General features: G+C 44.7%; 1 protein-coding gene across 1 annotated transcript in view; it reads left to right on the forward strand.

Moving 5' to 3' along the window:
- Window positions 1-4,225: 4,225 nt before the first annotated feature.
- The window catches only part of LOC309539800 (uncharacterized protein), a 55,315-nt gene continuing 43,106 nt past the window's right edge, over window positions 4,226-16,434 (forward strand). Inside the window, exons 1-7 of the mRNA XM_082236136.1 lie at window positions 4,226-4,414; window positions 7,374-7,552; window positions 8,921-8,977; window positions 11,210-11,347; window positions 13,998-14,115; window positions 14,739-14,881; window positions 15,695-15,850. Coding sequence (XP_082092262.1) covers window positions 7,391-7,552; window positions 8,921-8,977; window positions 11,210-11,347; window positions 13,998-14,115; window positions 14,739-14,881; window positions 15,695-15,850 — 774 coding nt within the window. The 5' untranslated portion in view covers window positions 4,226-4,414; window positions 7,374-7,390. The remainder of the gene's footprint in view (window positions 4,415-7,373; window positions 7,553-8,920; window positions 8,978-11,209; window positions 11,348-13,997; window positions 14,116-14,738; window positions 14,882-15,694; window positions 15,851-16,434) is intronic.

Genomic DNA, 16,434 nt, shown 5'->3' on the forward strand with positions numbered 1-16,434 from the left:
CCTGAAGTTGTGCTTTTACTATCTCCCTCTTAACAAACTCCTAGCCATCATGAACTCCCTTTCCTTTTAGTATTACTGTCCATGGGATCTCACCCAGCACTTCCCTAAGTTTTATGAAGTCGGCTTTCTTAAAGTCAAGAAATTGAGTCCTAGTATGCTTGGCTGCTCCTTTCCGCTGTATAGTAAACTTCAGAAGAGCATGACCACTCGCGCCTAATGATCCTTCCACTTCTACCCCACTAACCAGGTCATCCACATTGGTTAGGACCAGATCTAAAATGGCTGTTCCTCTTGTTGCTTCTCCCACTTTCTGGACAATGAAGTTGTCTGCAAGGCCAGTGAGGAATCTGTTTGACCTTATGCTCTTGGCTGAGTTTGATGTCCAACAAATATCTGGGTAATTGAAGTCCCCCATTACTACTATCTCCCTTCCTTTTGCATGCTTGGCCATCTGTTCCAGGAAGGCATCATCTATGTCCTCCGTTTGGCTTGGGGATCTATAGTAAACTCCCACAATGAGGTCTCTGTTATTCTTCTCTCCCTTAATTTTGACCCAAATGCTCTCACTTTGGCTTTGAAGTTCTAAATCTTGGATCTCTTCACTGGTATACACATCCCTGACATATAACGCCACTCCTCCTCCTTTCTTGTCTGGTCTGTTTCTCTGAAATAGATTGTATCCCCCCATTATTACATTCCAATCGTGGGACTTATCCCACCAGGTTTCAGTGATGCCTATTATGTCATATTTAGTTTGCTGTACCAAGAGCTCAAGCTCATCTTGTTTATTTCCCATGCTTTGCGCATTAGTGTACAGACATTGAAGTCCATTAATCATTCCCCCGTGTCTCTTATTTAAGGATTTTTTCCTCCCACCACTAGGTCCGCGTGCTGTTTGCTCCATTTGGTCTATGACATTTGGATGATCATCTTCATTAATTGATAGACTCCTACCTTCAGGAGCACTGTCTCCCTCCCCCACATTAGTCAGTTTAAAGCCCTCCTGATGAGGTTTCTGAGATTTTTGGCAAAAACATTTCTCCCAACCGTTGTGAGGTGCAGCCCATCGTTTGCCAGAAGTCCATCTTCAAGAAACTGCAGTCCGTGATCTAAGAATCCAAACCCTTCCTGTTTACACCATTTGCGAAGCTAGCTGTTCACTTCCACTATTTTTCCCTCTCTCCCTGGGCCACGTCATTCAACTGGGAGGACAGATGAGATGACAATTTGTGCATTTAGTTGCTTCAATTTCCTGCCGAGAGCCTCGTAGTCTCTTTTGATCTTCTGGAGGCTATTGCTTGCAGTGTCATTGGTTCCCACATGAACCAAGAGGAAGGGGTATTTGTCAGTGGGTTTTATGATTCCTTGCAGTCGTTCAGTTACATCTTGGATCTTAGCCCCGGGGAGACAGCACACTTCCCGAGACATCTTGTCAGGCCCACAGATCACTGCTTTAGCCAAGTGAAACTTAGCCACTCACTTTTAGCATTAACTTTTTTCAGAGATTTTGCTTCCAATGGAGAGAGCCACCAAGGTGTTTTCTGTTCCAATAAGTTTTTATATTTTCCCCACACTGAGTAAATTGATTTTCTCACCAAGTGGTTTAGGAAACCTTTATGCACTTTTGTTTTTTCATACCATAGATATGCATGCCAAACAAATCTATTATCATGATCTTCCAAGTCTAAGGTATCCACATGCTTTAAGACAATTCACTCCCAGAGCCAGCAAAGACAGGACACCTCATAATATAATCTCAAATCTGGCACAGAGAAGCCACCTCTTTCCTTAGTCTCCGTTAACAATTTATATTTTATCCTCGGTTTCTTCCCCTGCATGATTTAATTTTAAATGAGGCATACCAAATCCCCCCTCCTTAATCCCGTGATACTGAGTCAATTTACAGAGTAAGCTGCCCCGCTGACCTTATCAAACATTTTTTTGCCAGCATTGAAAATTCTGCAAGGGGATACTGTTGAGAAGGGCCTGGAACAGAGAGGAAAAAATCTAGGCAGGATCATTATTTTAAGAGTGGCAATTCATCCCAACCTGGAAAACTCAAAACATTTCCATTTCTTTCAGTCCTCCTTCATAGTCCTCAAAAGAGGAACAAAATTCCTCTTACAAAATGGGGTGGTTTCTTTAGTGCTGAAAGCTCCAAAGAATTTACAACTTCCACGTTTAAGTGTCACTCCTGGCAATTGTTTCAAGCTCTTTTAAGTTGCTTTTTCAAAGGAGGTGCCTCTCATTGCCTGTCACACGGGCCACATGACGAGGTCTGGCGGGCCGGATTCGGCCCGCGGGCCTTGTGTTTGACACCCGTGCCTTAGAGCCTCAAACCATGATTCATCGTAAACATGCAAAGTGCTTTGCAGTGCATCGCACCCTTCCCTGAGCTAAAAGCTGATGTGCAGCATGAACCCACAGCAAAAACATAAGCCAGCTCAAATTCTCCCTCATCCCTGCACTATTCGAAAGGATAAAATCTGAAGCAAACTGTTGGAAGCATCTGAAATCTTTCCAAATCTGGAATCTTGTTTAAAATCATTTTTATTGGTTTTAGACAAGAGGAATATCAAACAAGAAAGAGACCAATGAAAAAGCCATAAAAGATGTTAGGTTTTGTGTAAAATTACTGAGTGAGTAAACACACCGGAGGGAAAGGGAAGGGTGGTCACCTAGAACTTGGCGAGTAAATGAAGCCTCTTTAGTGTGTACATTCTCTCCAGAAAGAGGACTGTTTGGAACATGTTGCCTGCCAGTTCATGGATAAACAAGATGAAGGAGAACCAAACCAAACTTGTTAGGCTTGGCCAGTCCATGGATCCATCTAAGGTTAAAACAGTACCATACAACTTTAAGCAGACTTGGTGTCCCCCAAAGACATCTGGGAATGTTACCAGTGGGCATCACCAATGAGCAGTGATATTCTTCAGCTTGGGGAGAGGCAGTTGTTTGCTTAGATGGCTCCTATGTTTCCTCATCAAGTAATTCTGGCTACTCTTATCTCAGGCTGCAAACATCCTGGCCCAACTAATTGAGCTTACTGTTCATTAACACTTCTGATATTGTGTCAGAGAGTAAATAAAGTGCTGGCACCATATTTCACCAGACAGTAGCCGTCTTGGAGCTGGTGCATTCCAGGTACTTTTTGGACTACACCTACACAGCCCCAGTCAGCAAAGCCAGACTTCTAGAGACTTCTGGTATTCACCACACGTTTGCCATCCTTTGTGTGCGTCTCTGTGGTACACTTACTTGAGAGAAATTAGATTTAGGATGGGAGTGCTATTAGATTTAGGATGGGAGTGCTAAGGGGGCCAGGCCTTCACAGAGCCAAGATGGCGGCCTAGTTCCCAGTCTCATGGCCCTACAGCCCCGTATACAAGCCAAAAACCCTCTTGTCCACTCATTCAACATTATACACAAATAAAATTATACAGACATCTGATCTGAGATCAGCAAACCCCTTCCCCGCCACCTCCCAGTTTGAATGATTGACTGGGGTTGGAGATTTTTTTTAAAATCATTTAAAAATTGTTATATGTACATTTTTTCATTACTTTTGTATAAGTTAAGTTTGTTTTTAAGGGGAGAGGGTCAAGGCTTCCTCAGGAATGGACCCTAGCCAATATAATGGCTGGGACAGGCACCACTGGGGCAGAGACAATGGAACACTCAATCTCAGTGATCATGGGCAGGTGGAAGAGTTACACTAGGTTCAGATTATGTTTTAACTCAGGAGTCAGGTTTAGTCACTATCTGAAGACTACCCCTGCCTCTGTGTCAGGTCTTGGCCAGGCAGATACAGGTATCAACAAGGGTGTCCCACATGACCTCAAGTGCAAACAGGTCAATGACTAGTAAGACCGACACCATCCATGATTTGATAATGGATGAGGGAATTGACCTGGCAGAATGCCTTCTCGGTCTTATTTTCCAACCCTTCCTATTTTCATGAACCTTCTGGTCTGTTTCAACTTCTTCTGCAATTGATGTGCCAAGTAGGCTGAAATCTAAACCCAAGTTGCAACACGAGTAGATTATTAACTGAGGAAGGGTTTTCTGTTTTGTTTTGGAAATGCTTCTCAGATGACCTTTTCGTGACAAGCTACACCTTCTGAAATTCTATTGAAGGCACAGGATCTCCTGCCCCACCTCTGTTCCCAAATTGCAGCACCAGTAGATCCTGGATTCCTCAGTCTGCTGCTCTAGACAATCTGGCTTGCTATTGCAGATTCATTTGCAATTTCTGGCACCACGAACTCATTCTCCAGGAACTTCCCAAATTGCACCTGTGCGTAACAAAAACAATTCTTTGATTGATTTCCAGCTTTAAATAGTGGTGCCTCGTAAGAAAGTACATCAGCTGCATCAGCCGTAAAGCATTGGAATCACTCCCACAGAGGAAAAGGTAAGCTTCGTACAGACTTTTCTCTCTTCTGTTAACTGAGGAAGGGTTTTCAATCTTAGGACATCCATATTTGGCTATAAGGGACACAGGCTTGGGGTGGTGGTGGTACAATGCTAGATTTCCATGGAGAGGAACCAGATTCAAGAAATGTATTTTAAGAGCACTTATTCTGGTTACCTCTCCATACATACTTTATAAGTCAATTTTAAAAATTATCAACACAGCACCCCAAAAAAGGTGGACATCGCTTTAGCACAGATATTTTATACATAGGCTCAGCTATTTGCTTATTTGTATGGGGGAAGGGGGCAACATATGTAGCTCCCAAACAAGCTAACTACCCATTGCTCCTTAAAAAGGATCTCTCTTTTGGCAAACAGGCATTTCAGAGCAATCCTATGCATTTCTGTTCAGAACAAATTCTTACTGAGTTCGCAGGTAAGTCTAATTAGGGTTGATTGCAGCCTTAGAGCTTAGACTTACTTGGGGGAGTCGTTGAATTCAGTGGAGATATGTATAGGATTGCATCAGGGTTGAGGGTAGAACGGCAGCAGTGTCTTCTTTGTGGTGGTGACACTGTGTTCCCCGGGATGGGAATGAGGTGGGGTAATATGGCAGTGAGGTCAGGGGATCTCATTCACTTGCCCCTAAGCTCCAGGAAACCTATCTGAACTCTGTTTTCGTGGTGAAAAATAGAGCCTGCCGACCTGTTGTGATGAGATTTAAGGGGTTGTGATTAGAGGTTGTGATTAGTCCTTTCTAACCTCAGATTGTCAGTTAGCTGGCTCAACAGAATCTGATTCCTAGGCTGGATAGCAAACAGGCACTGAATACAATGGAGTGTAGGAGCAGGTCTGCCCCTTAGCCCAGGCATTACCAAACACGGACCTCCATATATTTTGGGACTACAACTCCCATTATCCCTAGCTAACAGGACCAGTGGTCAGGGATGATGGGAATTGTAGTCCCAAAACATCTGGAGGGCTGTGTTTTGGGATGCCTGCCTTAGCCTATGCTATATGTATGCTTTTGTTGTTGTTTAGTCGTTTAGTCGTGTCCGACTCTTCATGACCCCATGGACCAGAGCACGCTAGGCTCTCCTGTCTTCCACTGCCTCCTGCAGTGGTCAAACTCATGTTCGTAGCCTCAAGTACACTGTCCAGCCATCTCGTCCTTGGTCGCCCCCTTCTCCTTGTGCCCTCAAACGTTCCCAACATCAGGGTCTTTTCCAGGGAGTCTTCTCTTCTCATGAGGTGGCCAAAGTATTGGAGCCTCAGCTTCAGGATCTGTCCTTCCAGTGAGCACTCAGGGCTGATTTCCTTAAAAATGGATAGGTTTGATCTTCTTGCAGTCCATGGGACTCTCAAGAGTCTCCTCCAGCACCATAATTCAAAAGGATCAATTCTTTGGCGATCAGCCTTCTTTATGGTCCAGCTCTCACTTCCATACATCACTACTGGGAAAACCATAGCTTTAACTATACGGACCTATGTTGGCAAGGTGATGTCTCTGCTTTTTAAGATGCTGTCTAGGTTTGTCATTGCTTTTCTCCAAGAAGCAGGTGTCTTTTAATTTCGTGGCTGCTGTCACCACCTGCAGTGATCATGGAGCCCAAGAAAGTAAAATCTCTCACTGCCTCCATTTCTTTCCCTTCTATTTGCCAGGAGGTGGCCATGATCTTCGTTTTTTTGATGTTGAGCTTCAGACCATATTTTGCGCTCTCTTCTTTCACCCTCATTAAAAGGTTCTTTAATTCCTCCTGACTTTCTGCCATCAAGGTTGTGTCATCTGCATATCTGAGGCTGTTGATATTTCTTCCGGCAATCTTAATTCCATCTTGGGATTCATCCAGCCCAGCCTTTCGCATGATGAATTCTGCATATAAGTTAAATAAACAGGGAGGCAATATACAGCCTTGTCATACTCCTTTCCCAATTTTGAACCAATCAGTTGTTCCATTTCCAGTTCTAACTGTAGCTTCTTGTCCCACATAAAGATTTCATAATTTAAAACTGATAGCCCTAATCATCAGGTGTGGTCACAAAGCAATTAGTCATACCAACTGTTTCACAACTCACTGTTGGAGCTGCTGGGTGAAGATGGAGCCAGGCAGAAGGCAAACAATTGCTTTTGCTTCGTTATCAGTCTTAATAACCAACAGACAATCCACTGGATGGGGGAGGACTTAAATAAATGTTCAATACATGGTAAAAACTTTAGCTAGAACTTTTGTTTAAAGGCTTTTACTTGTTAGTGATTTCAGTGGAACTTGGTTGATTTTCTTCTTTTTTTTAACCTGTTATGTTTCCGTTTTCTAGTTTTTGCAGCTCTGTTTTAAGTAATGAGATGCTTTAGTACCTTGATTGTATTCTCTATCTTGTCAGCGCAGTTTGCCAGTCATTTGGGGTTCCTCCTCCAGTCAGCAGTGCCACCCAGAAAATCTTCTAGATCCTTCTTCACTGTTTAGCTCTTCTCTAAACACCTCACCCATTTGGGTCCTTCTTAGAGTATTTGTTGTCAGGTTAACACTACAGCTTATCTAACTTACGTAACTACTGGTCTAATAAAGTAAAATAAAACTATATACAGAGAATCATTCTATCTCGCCCTGCTCTTCAGCCATCTTGGCCAGAGCAACAGCCTGTACGCCACACACAAAGCTCCCCTCCAGAACCTGCCTTATAAAGAAGCCTGCTGTTAAGGGCAAAACTTTTTCAAGGAACATTTCAAGTCAGTGTTTAGAACCTACACTGACATCAAGATTGTATTCTCTATCTTGAGCTTTTTAGAAAGGTGGGGTGTAGGTGTTTTAAATAAAATTGAAGTAACGTGGTATTGAAGGCACAGTGGATACCTTTCCATGGAGATATTCATCCTTTAGACAAAAATAAGCCCAATAAAAAGGGATTATAAACAAAGGAGTCCACCAGAAGAATTAACCTGATGATATTTGTCCCAGATATTACCATCAGCACCATGACTACCCTTGTGGATGCAATCAACAAATTTGCCTTTGATTTACACAAGAAGATTGACGGCTCTTCGGGGAACATCTTCTTCTCTCCCATGAGCATTGCAGCCGCTTTGGGCATGGTCTGTCTTGGAGCCAGAGGAGACACTGCTAAGCAGATGGAGAAGGTAGGAAACACCCCACCACCACTGCTGTGTGTATGCCAAGTGTCATATTATGCAAATGCCTCCTATTTCAAAGATCAGATAATACAATGGGTGGTAGTTGACTGAGTCCCAGTCAGAGGAGACCCATTTAAAGAAGTTAGGGAAAAGATGGCCACCCGATTCTCCTGAACCATGTGGAATCTTCTCCTGCTAGCCACTCTTCCGCCTTGATGGCTTTCATTAGGTTCCTTTGTGATAAAAAGGAAATGTGTTAGTTTTGACTCTGAGAAAGAAGAAGAAGAAGAGTTTGGATTTGATATCCCGCTTTATCACTACCCGAAGGAGTCTCAAAGCGGCTAACATTCTCCTTTCCCTTCCTCCCCCACAACAAACAAACTGTGAGGTGAGTGGGGCTGAGAGACTTCAGAGAAGTGTGACTAGCCGAAGGCCACCCAGCAGCTGCATGTGGAGGAGTGGGGAAACAAACCCGGTTCACCAGATTACGAGTCCACCGCTCTGAACCACTACACCACACTGGCTTTCCCCCCAAAAAAGAGTCTACCCCCCCAAAAAAATCTGAGGTGGGGTGAAGGACCAGCTATTAGTTATATGATACCCATTGGCAGTTGTGGGAAGTGGTTTTCAGTCCAAGTGCAGCATTCCCTTGTGGGAAACTTTCTGAGGGGTTGCATGCCAGTGCTGGGTGTGGCCAGAGACAAAAGTGGGCGGGGTCAGAGGGAAAAGGAGGCAGGGTGATAGATGCGACTCTCTCCTCTGTGTTAGGAAATTTGCGTTCCACCTTAAAAGAGTCAGGCATGATTGTTGTGTGTCACATGCCTGTTTACTTTCTCACTGGGAACTTCTGTTTTGTATATAGCTTTTGTTCCGGCTGTTTTCCTGGACACGGAGGCAAGCGGTCATGTTTTTCCTTTGTTCTGATCTACATTGAATAAAGCTGTAAATATGCTCTCCTGTCTGCATCCTTTCGTTGTGGAGACTCTGCTGAAAGGGTGTGGAGTGTCTTGGAATATCTCTGAGGCTCGTGTTGCTAATTGACTGATGCTGTTCCACGGGATGGTCTGGAGAAGACTTGGAGGCCTGCCTGATGCCTCCATCTCCCTGGCAGTATCCCAACACTCTGTACCGTAGGCGATATTCCAGCCCCACAAAAGCCAGAGATTTCTACACAAACACACACATTTCTCCATGAAGCTAAGCAAGATGTGTTATCACAGCTCAGGGACACGTGGTTCCCAACCCCTGTCCTAAACTCCAATAAGCCCCCTGCTCAAATGAAGTGTTTCCATTGTACTGGAGGAGGATGAAAAGAAGATGGCAAAGTGACTTGGAGTAGATCTGTGGTTTCTCATTCCACATTTTGTGTTGCAGGTCCTTCACTTCAATGAGGTCACTGGATCTGGAAGCTCTCCAGGCTCGGCTGAAAAAGTACTGGCATATCATTTCTGTTTCACTAAGGGTTCTTTTTTTGGGGGGAATAATATACGTCAAGTGCAAGTAGATAAATAGGTACCGCTCCGGTGGGAAGGTAAACGGTGTTTCCATGCACTGCTCTGGTTCGCCAGAAGTGGCTTTGTCATGCTGGCCACATGACCTGGAAGCTGCACGCCGGCTCCCTCGGCCAGTAAAGCAAGATGAGCACCGCAACCCCAGAGTCGGCCACGACTGGACCTAATGGTCAGGGGTCCCTTTACCTTTAATATGGATCTAGCAGATGATCCTTTCAAAATGTGAGATAATCTGAAATCATAAACAGTTGCAGCCATAGCAGCCAACTCCTAGGGGCCGAGTGGGCTTCAGCCCCCCAATAAAATATTTGAGAGGGCACCAAAATTTACAGAGAAATGGTGTGCATGCACCACAGCATGTGACTGATTTTGTGGGCTGGGACATACCTTTCTCCCACGCCCACCCCCAATATTTTATTCAAGGTGGCACCCCTGGGTACAGCTGTGAGGCTCAGCTTTCTTGGAAGTCAACCTGGTGTAATGTAGTGACTAAGAATTCAAGCTGCAAAGGCCTGGTCAAAATCTCACCTTAGCCAAGAACCATGGTTTAGCTCTTAGGTACGGTTCTTCCCAACTCCAGGTCCCACCCTCATCTGCAATGCAGAGATTATAACGCAGTTGAAAAGGCTTCAATTTGGATAACTGAAGTCATATATGAAAAGCAGTTGTGGTCGGCCACATGCTGTTCCTGTTCACCAGATTGCTACTATATACCGAGAGTTAGAGGGGGGAAGGGAAGGAAGCGAGGAGGTGGGTGTTGTGCACCCAATGGTCTCCCCTCCCCCTCCTACCTTCTGGTCAGCAGGCAGCGATTCAGGAGACATCTGAAGGCAGCCCTCTTTAGGGAAGCTTTTAATGTTTAATAGACTATTGTATTTTAATATTCTGTTGGAAGCCGCCCAGAGTGGCTGGTGAAACCCAGCCAGATGGGCGGGGTATAAATAAATTATTATTATTGTCAGGGGTTCAGGGACGGAGGCACAGCGGAGACAGGAGATGGAGAGCGAATGGGAAGAATCGGGGGACAGCGGGGAGGAGAATGACAGTGATCAGAGGGATTCCATGAGTCTCTCCAGCGAATCAGAGTATTCCCAGAAGGGGGCGCCGGTGGTCAGGACAAGGAGGGTCCCGGGGGGGACGCACCAGGAACAAGGGACCAGCGGAGATTCCCAGAGCGGCGGCTGGAGATCAGGACCAGCTTCCCCACCAGAGCATAGCGGGGGGGGGAGTTTCCTGTGTGTCAGGGGCAGCGTCCCCTCCAGCAGGGAGAGGGGATGAGTCAGGGCTGACCGCGCCTCCATCGGAGAAAGGGGGAATGGAGGGGAGGTCAGAACCAGCCGTCCTCCCGGAAGGGAGGGAAAGCAGTGACGGGAGTAGTGTAACTGTCAGAAGAAAGGTTGGGGGCTGGGCGCGCACGCCAAGTTCAAATGTGCAGGCGCACGGGACAGCAGAGCCTCCAGATTGGGAGCCAGGTCCTAAAGCACGCCGGAGGGAGGGGGAACAATCCGGGGAATCATCAGCGTCGGAAGAGTCTAGGAAGGGCGAAACCCCAGGGGGCAGGAGGACCCAGCGGAAAAGGGAACGAAGGAGGAGGTGGAGCAAGGCAAGGATCTTAAACTGGTGTCGGGGCAGGACCGACTCAGAGGGAGCTTCAACGGTCTAGGCTTACAGACGTATGGCTGCGCGCCACTACTGTGAAACAGCAAATGGACTTCAATAAAGACTTTTGTATATAAAGGGAAACTGGTGTTGGTCCTTTGTGAGCTGGGACCTGAGGCAGCCGTGACAATTATTATTATTATTATTATTATTATTATTATTATTATTATTATTACTGGAACTCAGGGGGATACTGCCCTGCCCTGCTGACCCCTACTGAAGGAAAGCACTTTGAACATTATATCCCAACAGAAATACACACACTTTCAAAGACTGCTCCAAGGCAGTCCTGGAGTTTCGGGAGCAATTCAGTTTGGTTCAGGATGCCTTGGAGGGGGGCACCTGCTTCCAATCAGAAGAGCCCCCAATTTCTCCATTATCTGCTCGGTTTGGCTGAGGATTTGGGATTGGTCCACGTAATGGTTTGGAGGGCGTTGGGAGCCATATTTACAAGAACGACGATGTACTGTTAAACAGCCTTTGCTATTTAAAGGATACACAGTGTGACAGACCGGGAGGACCACACATCCAATTCAAGGAGCTCTTAGCAGCTATCAACCATCATGACAAAAATTTCGAACTGAGCATTGCCAATAGGCTTTATGGAGAAGAGAAATACACATTTCTACAGGTAAGGAAGAACACTTTCTATGCTCCTCCCTGTGTAGACACATTGCTGTTGGATGAGCAGCAGAGACCACATGAAATTGATAGCAATGCTTCCACTTCCTTTTACTGATGCCTATTTAGTATCTCTTTTCATGACAGTGGAAGGTGTTTTAAATGGTACATGGGAGCAGTTGTAGGGCCTTTGAAGTTTGGTCTTTAGTCAGTCAGTCAGTTTTATTGCACATAGCCAAAGGCTATTGTCAGGGAACTGACACCGGAGGGAGAGGCGAAGGGGAGGCTCCCAGATGATGCTGGCGAAGGACCCAGCAGCAGGGAGAGAAACAGCTCAGTAGAGGGGGAAGCAAATCAGCGCAACACCAGGGATGAAGGGGGGCAGACGGGGGAATTGGAGAGAGGGCTCCAGGACTCTTCACTGGACATCAGTGAGGAGAGCCCAGGTCCTCCGCTACCCACGCCTTCCCTGCGCAGAAGACTCCCGCACAGTGAGAGGAGGAAGAGACTGGGTGTCAAACAACTTTTATGTTGGAAGAGGTTCAAGAAATGCCCACTGACGGATTCTGCCAGCGACTGAGGCAGCCATGATGAGAAAGGGCTGTGCAGTCAGAAAGGTTTAACAAGGCAAATTAGCCCAGAAAGGCACCAGTTTACGCACGAGTAACTCATACCCACTACAGCTATGTATATTTAAAAGAAAATATACTGAATTGATACAAAAAACGTAAAACATTTATATTATCAAGACATTACCTACTCTAAACAGAGCTATAAAAGTACCTTAATATACAAATTAAGACATTAAACAATAAAATTTATAAGCTAAAATTATCACATGGCCACTAATATATTAAAAAATGTTAATTAATACAATATGCAATTATATTCAGAGTTTGGTGATAATGATAGAATATAGCTTGATGTAGATAGGGTCAAATAAATTCATCTCCTTTACAGTTGGCTACCTTGGCTATACAATTTGCTCTAATTTTCCTAGCGTCAGTTGCAAAGAGTGCTACACGCCAGCTCACATACTTATCTGTGTCTGCGAGGAGATATACAATCGTGTCAGAGGGGTTCTGGCCAGGGGACCTTGAAGTTTGGTCTTTAATGTTTTACGTTTTATTTTGTTTTTAATATTCTGTTGGGAGCCACTTAGAGTGGCTTGGACTACCCAGTCCGATGGACAGCATTTAAATAATAAAAATATTTGTTATTATTGATCTATAATAGGCTGTGCATTGTATCCAACAAAGCCAGTGCATGTGTAGAATGATTCACACTTGTGCAACAGAAGTGTCTCTCCTCCCTTCTGCACCTCGGATCTCCTCTGGGGGTTAACCCAAGTTTCTGAAGTAGATCTGAAGCACTGTGGGGGAAACACAGCAGGGTGAGGAGACACAGGGGAAGTTATACAGTGGTATCTCAGGTTAAGTACTTAATTCGTTCCGGAGGTCCATTCTTAACCTGAAACTGTTCTTAACCTGAAGCACCACTTTAGCTAATGGGGCCTCCTGCTGCTGCCACGCCGCCGGAGCACGATTTCTGTTCTCATCCTGAAGCAAAGTTCTTAACCTGAAGCACTATTTCTGGGTTAGCGGAGTCTGTAACCTGAAGTGTATGTAACCTCAAGCGTATGTAACCCAAGGTACCACTGTATTGTACAAATGAAACTTGTTGAGCCCATGCTCAACAAGTTTCTCCCCTTGGGAGAAAGGTGGGGCACAAATATATTAAATCAGCAAATGAGTTCAACTCCATCTTTGTATGACATTCGACCTAAGAGGGGGAAGTCTCATGAAAGAAAATGAAGGCTGGAAGAGCACAGTAGCGTTTAATGGAGTCAGGAAGAGCACAGTAGCGTTTAATGGGCTGGCTCAGGTAGGACAGTATTGCTCACCTGGCTTCTGAACACTGAGCAACATTGGTGGTTCCTGAGAGGGAGGGGAAGGCACAGATAGTTCGGTGTGCAGCAGAAAAAGCAGAATGGACCTATGGCTTCACCACAGTGAGCTCCATGTGTCTCATCTCCAGACTGTCAGTTACCAGAAGAACTGAGCGGCGCTCAGTGTCCAGAAGGCACCTCCTTGAGAAGCATTCTGGAAAAGCAAAGGAACCACCTACTTCTTCTGAATAGGGAAATGGCTCCATAAATCCCACAGTATTAATCGTACCTTGGAAGTTGAACAGCTTAGTTTCCGAAAGTTTTGGCTCCCGGACATCACAAACCCAGAAGTGTGTGTTCTGGTTTGTGAACTATTTTTGGAAGCCAAACATCCGGCGGGGCTTCCATGGTTTCCGATTGGCTGCAGGAGCTTCCTGCAGCTAATCAGAAGCCACGCTTTGGTTTTCAAACGTTTTGGAAATCAAACAGACTTCCGGAACAGATGCCAAGGTATGACTGTATTCTATATTTCTTTTTAACTAAGCTTTCTACTTCTCTTCAACAGCAGGCACTAAACAACAGTAGTAGGAGAGCAACATGGGGAAATTCATATGCCATACCAAACAATAAATTCCCGTTTATTACATATATATGACAGCCATAGCTTCTGCTGCCCTGGGCTGATTTGGAGGAAGGGATGGCATACAAATTCAATGAAATTGTTTTAATAATAATAATTGCATTAAGGTTTTTAAATTATTATTCTATACAGCAATTCTTACATCGTACGAAGGAGATGTACCACGCTGAGTTGCAAAAAGTGGACTTTGAGAAAAAACCAGAGGAAGCTAGAAATGAGATTAACACTTGGGTTGAAAAGCAAACAAATGGTAAAGGAACAGAAGTTATGTCTCACTTATTTGGAAATGGATCAGCTAAGGAAAGGGATATGGGAGAAATCTGTTCACTTTACATTTTAACGTGAACTTACCTAATTCACACTTCGGATACAAACATGTGGACCAGAAATGCATCTAGCCCTTGAAATCCACACATCTACAATTTTTTTATTGTAGTTTTTCATTCCAAAAAATGCATACGAAAAAGCATATATATTGAGGAAAGGTGGGGGGGAAAAATGCAGGTTAGTGAAAATGACATACAAGAATGTGTTCTATTGAAGAAAATTGCTTGCAAAAAAGTGTATGAGGCAAAATTCCATGCAAAAAAATGCATACAAATGTTCATGCAGTCTTTTTTAAAAAAATAAATAAATCACAAGCTAAATGCTAAAATGGGGGAAAGTAATTGAAGATTGAGAAACTGAATGACATTGAAAAATTTGTTTCCCAGAAGAACTGAGCAGCCCACAGAATTCTAAAATATACAAAAGTAATGAACCCTTTAATGGTGGATAAGCTTCATGTTTTAGATGTTACACACTAACACAGTTGAAAATTTCATTGTCATTTTGACTATTAAATATTTTGCCTTGAATCTGTCTTTTAAAAAGGTAAAATCAAGGACCTGATGGCCAGTGGATCTATTGACGAAACAACTATCTTGGTCTTAGCGAGTGCTATATATTTTAAAGGAAACTGGAAGTCCCAATTTGATAAGAAACTCACCAAGGAAGCACCTTTCTGGATTAATGAGGTACAATATGCCGAAAAGCTGGTGGAGATGGGAACACCATTTATTATGGCCAGCTATCTGTCCAAAGCTGTGGTTGCGGCGCTCATCTCGCTTTATTGGCTGAGGGAGCCGGCGTACAGCTTCCGGGTCATGTGGCAAGCATGACTAAGCCGCTTCTGGCGAACCAGAGCAGCGCATGGAAATGCCGTTTACCTTCCTGCCAGAGCGGTACTTATTTATCTACTTGCACTTTGACGTGCTTTCGAACTGCTAGGTTGGCAGGAGCAGGGACCAAGCAACGGGAGCTCACCCCATCGCGGGGATTCGAACCACCGACCTCCGGATTGGAAAGTCCTAGGCTCTGTGGTTTAACCCACAGCGCCACCCGCGTCCCCTATACACCTTTAGGAGCCAGGAAAAACATTCCTTTTTAACCAGGCCTTTGGTTGATCTGATTGACATCCTATGCCCTTTTAAAATGTGGCTCTTTTCGGGGGGGGTATTATTGCTTTTATTTTTATTTTATATACTGAGATCTTTTTATGCGAACTGCCCTGAGACCTCTGGGCATAGGGCAGTATAAAATTCAATAAATAATAATAATAATCCTGCCTCATTGGTGGGCCAGCTCTGACTATTGCATTGTACGTTGGGGATACAGAATACATTTGTGTTTTATACCAGAGTGGTCCGATGTTCGAAGGTGCTAAACAAAAAAGGTACAACACTGGAAATTATTGCAACTATCCTACTATACTCAGTACTTATAGCCACCTCTTTTACACACATGAAAAATGACATTTTATGCTTAACTACTTGCTTTATTCACTACAGAATCAGAGCAAAAATGTGCCAATGATGAATATGGAAGGTGAATTCAATGTGGCCTATATACAAAATCCATCACTGCAAATACTTGAGCTTCCCTATGATAAGAACGACATGAGTATGTTCATTCTACTGCCAGACGAGAAAGGAGGTGCACACCAGGTAATTTGCTTTGATTTCTGAAAAGGATCAAGGAATTGAAGTCAACTTTCAAAACTTTGTAGCGGGCATACATACATACATAAAGGTAAAGGTAAAGGTACCCCTGCCCGTACGGGCCAGTCTTGCCAGACTCTAGGGTTGTGCGCCCATCTCACTCAAGAGGCCGGGGGCCAGCGCTGTCCGAAGACACTTCCGGGTCACGTGGCCAGCGTGACATCGCTGCTCTGGCGAACCAGAACCGCACACGGAAACGCCGTTTACCTTCCCGCTGGTAAGCGGTCCCTATTTATCTACTTGCACCCGGGGGTGCTTTCGAACTGCTAGGTTGGCAGGCGCTGGGACCGAACGACGGGAGCGCACCCCGCCGCGGGGATTCGAACCGCCGACCTTTCGATCGGCAAGCCCTAGGCGCTGAGGCTTTTACCCACAGCGCCACCTGGGTCCCCCCAATGTATACATACATACATTGCTTTAAAAAAACCTGATCAATGAGAATAAATTGTTCAACTGATTAGTCAACTGAAGAAATCTTGGAGAAATATAGAGATATATGAACTGTAGCTTTTGTCCTGTCAGTTGCCAAT

The sequence above is a fragment of the Podarcis vaucheri genome (genome assembly GCF_965113315.1).
Source record: "Podarcis vaucheri genome assembly, chromosome: 8".
In the NCBI taxonomy this organism is placed as follows: Eukaryota; Metazoa; Chordata; class Lepidosauria; order Squamata; family Lacertidae; genus Podarcis; species Podarcis vaucheri.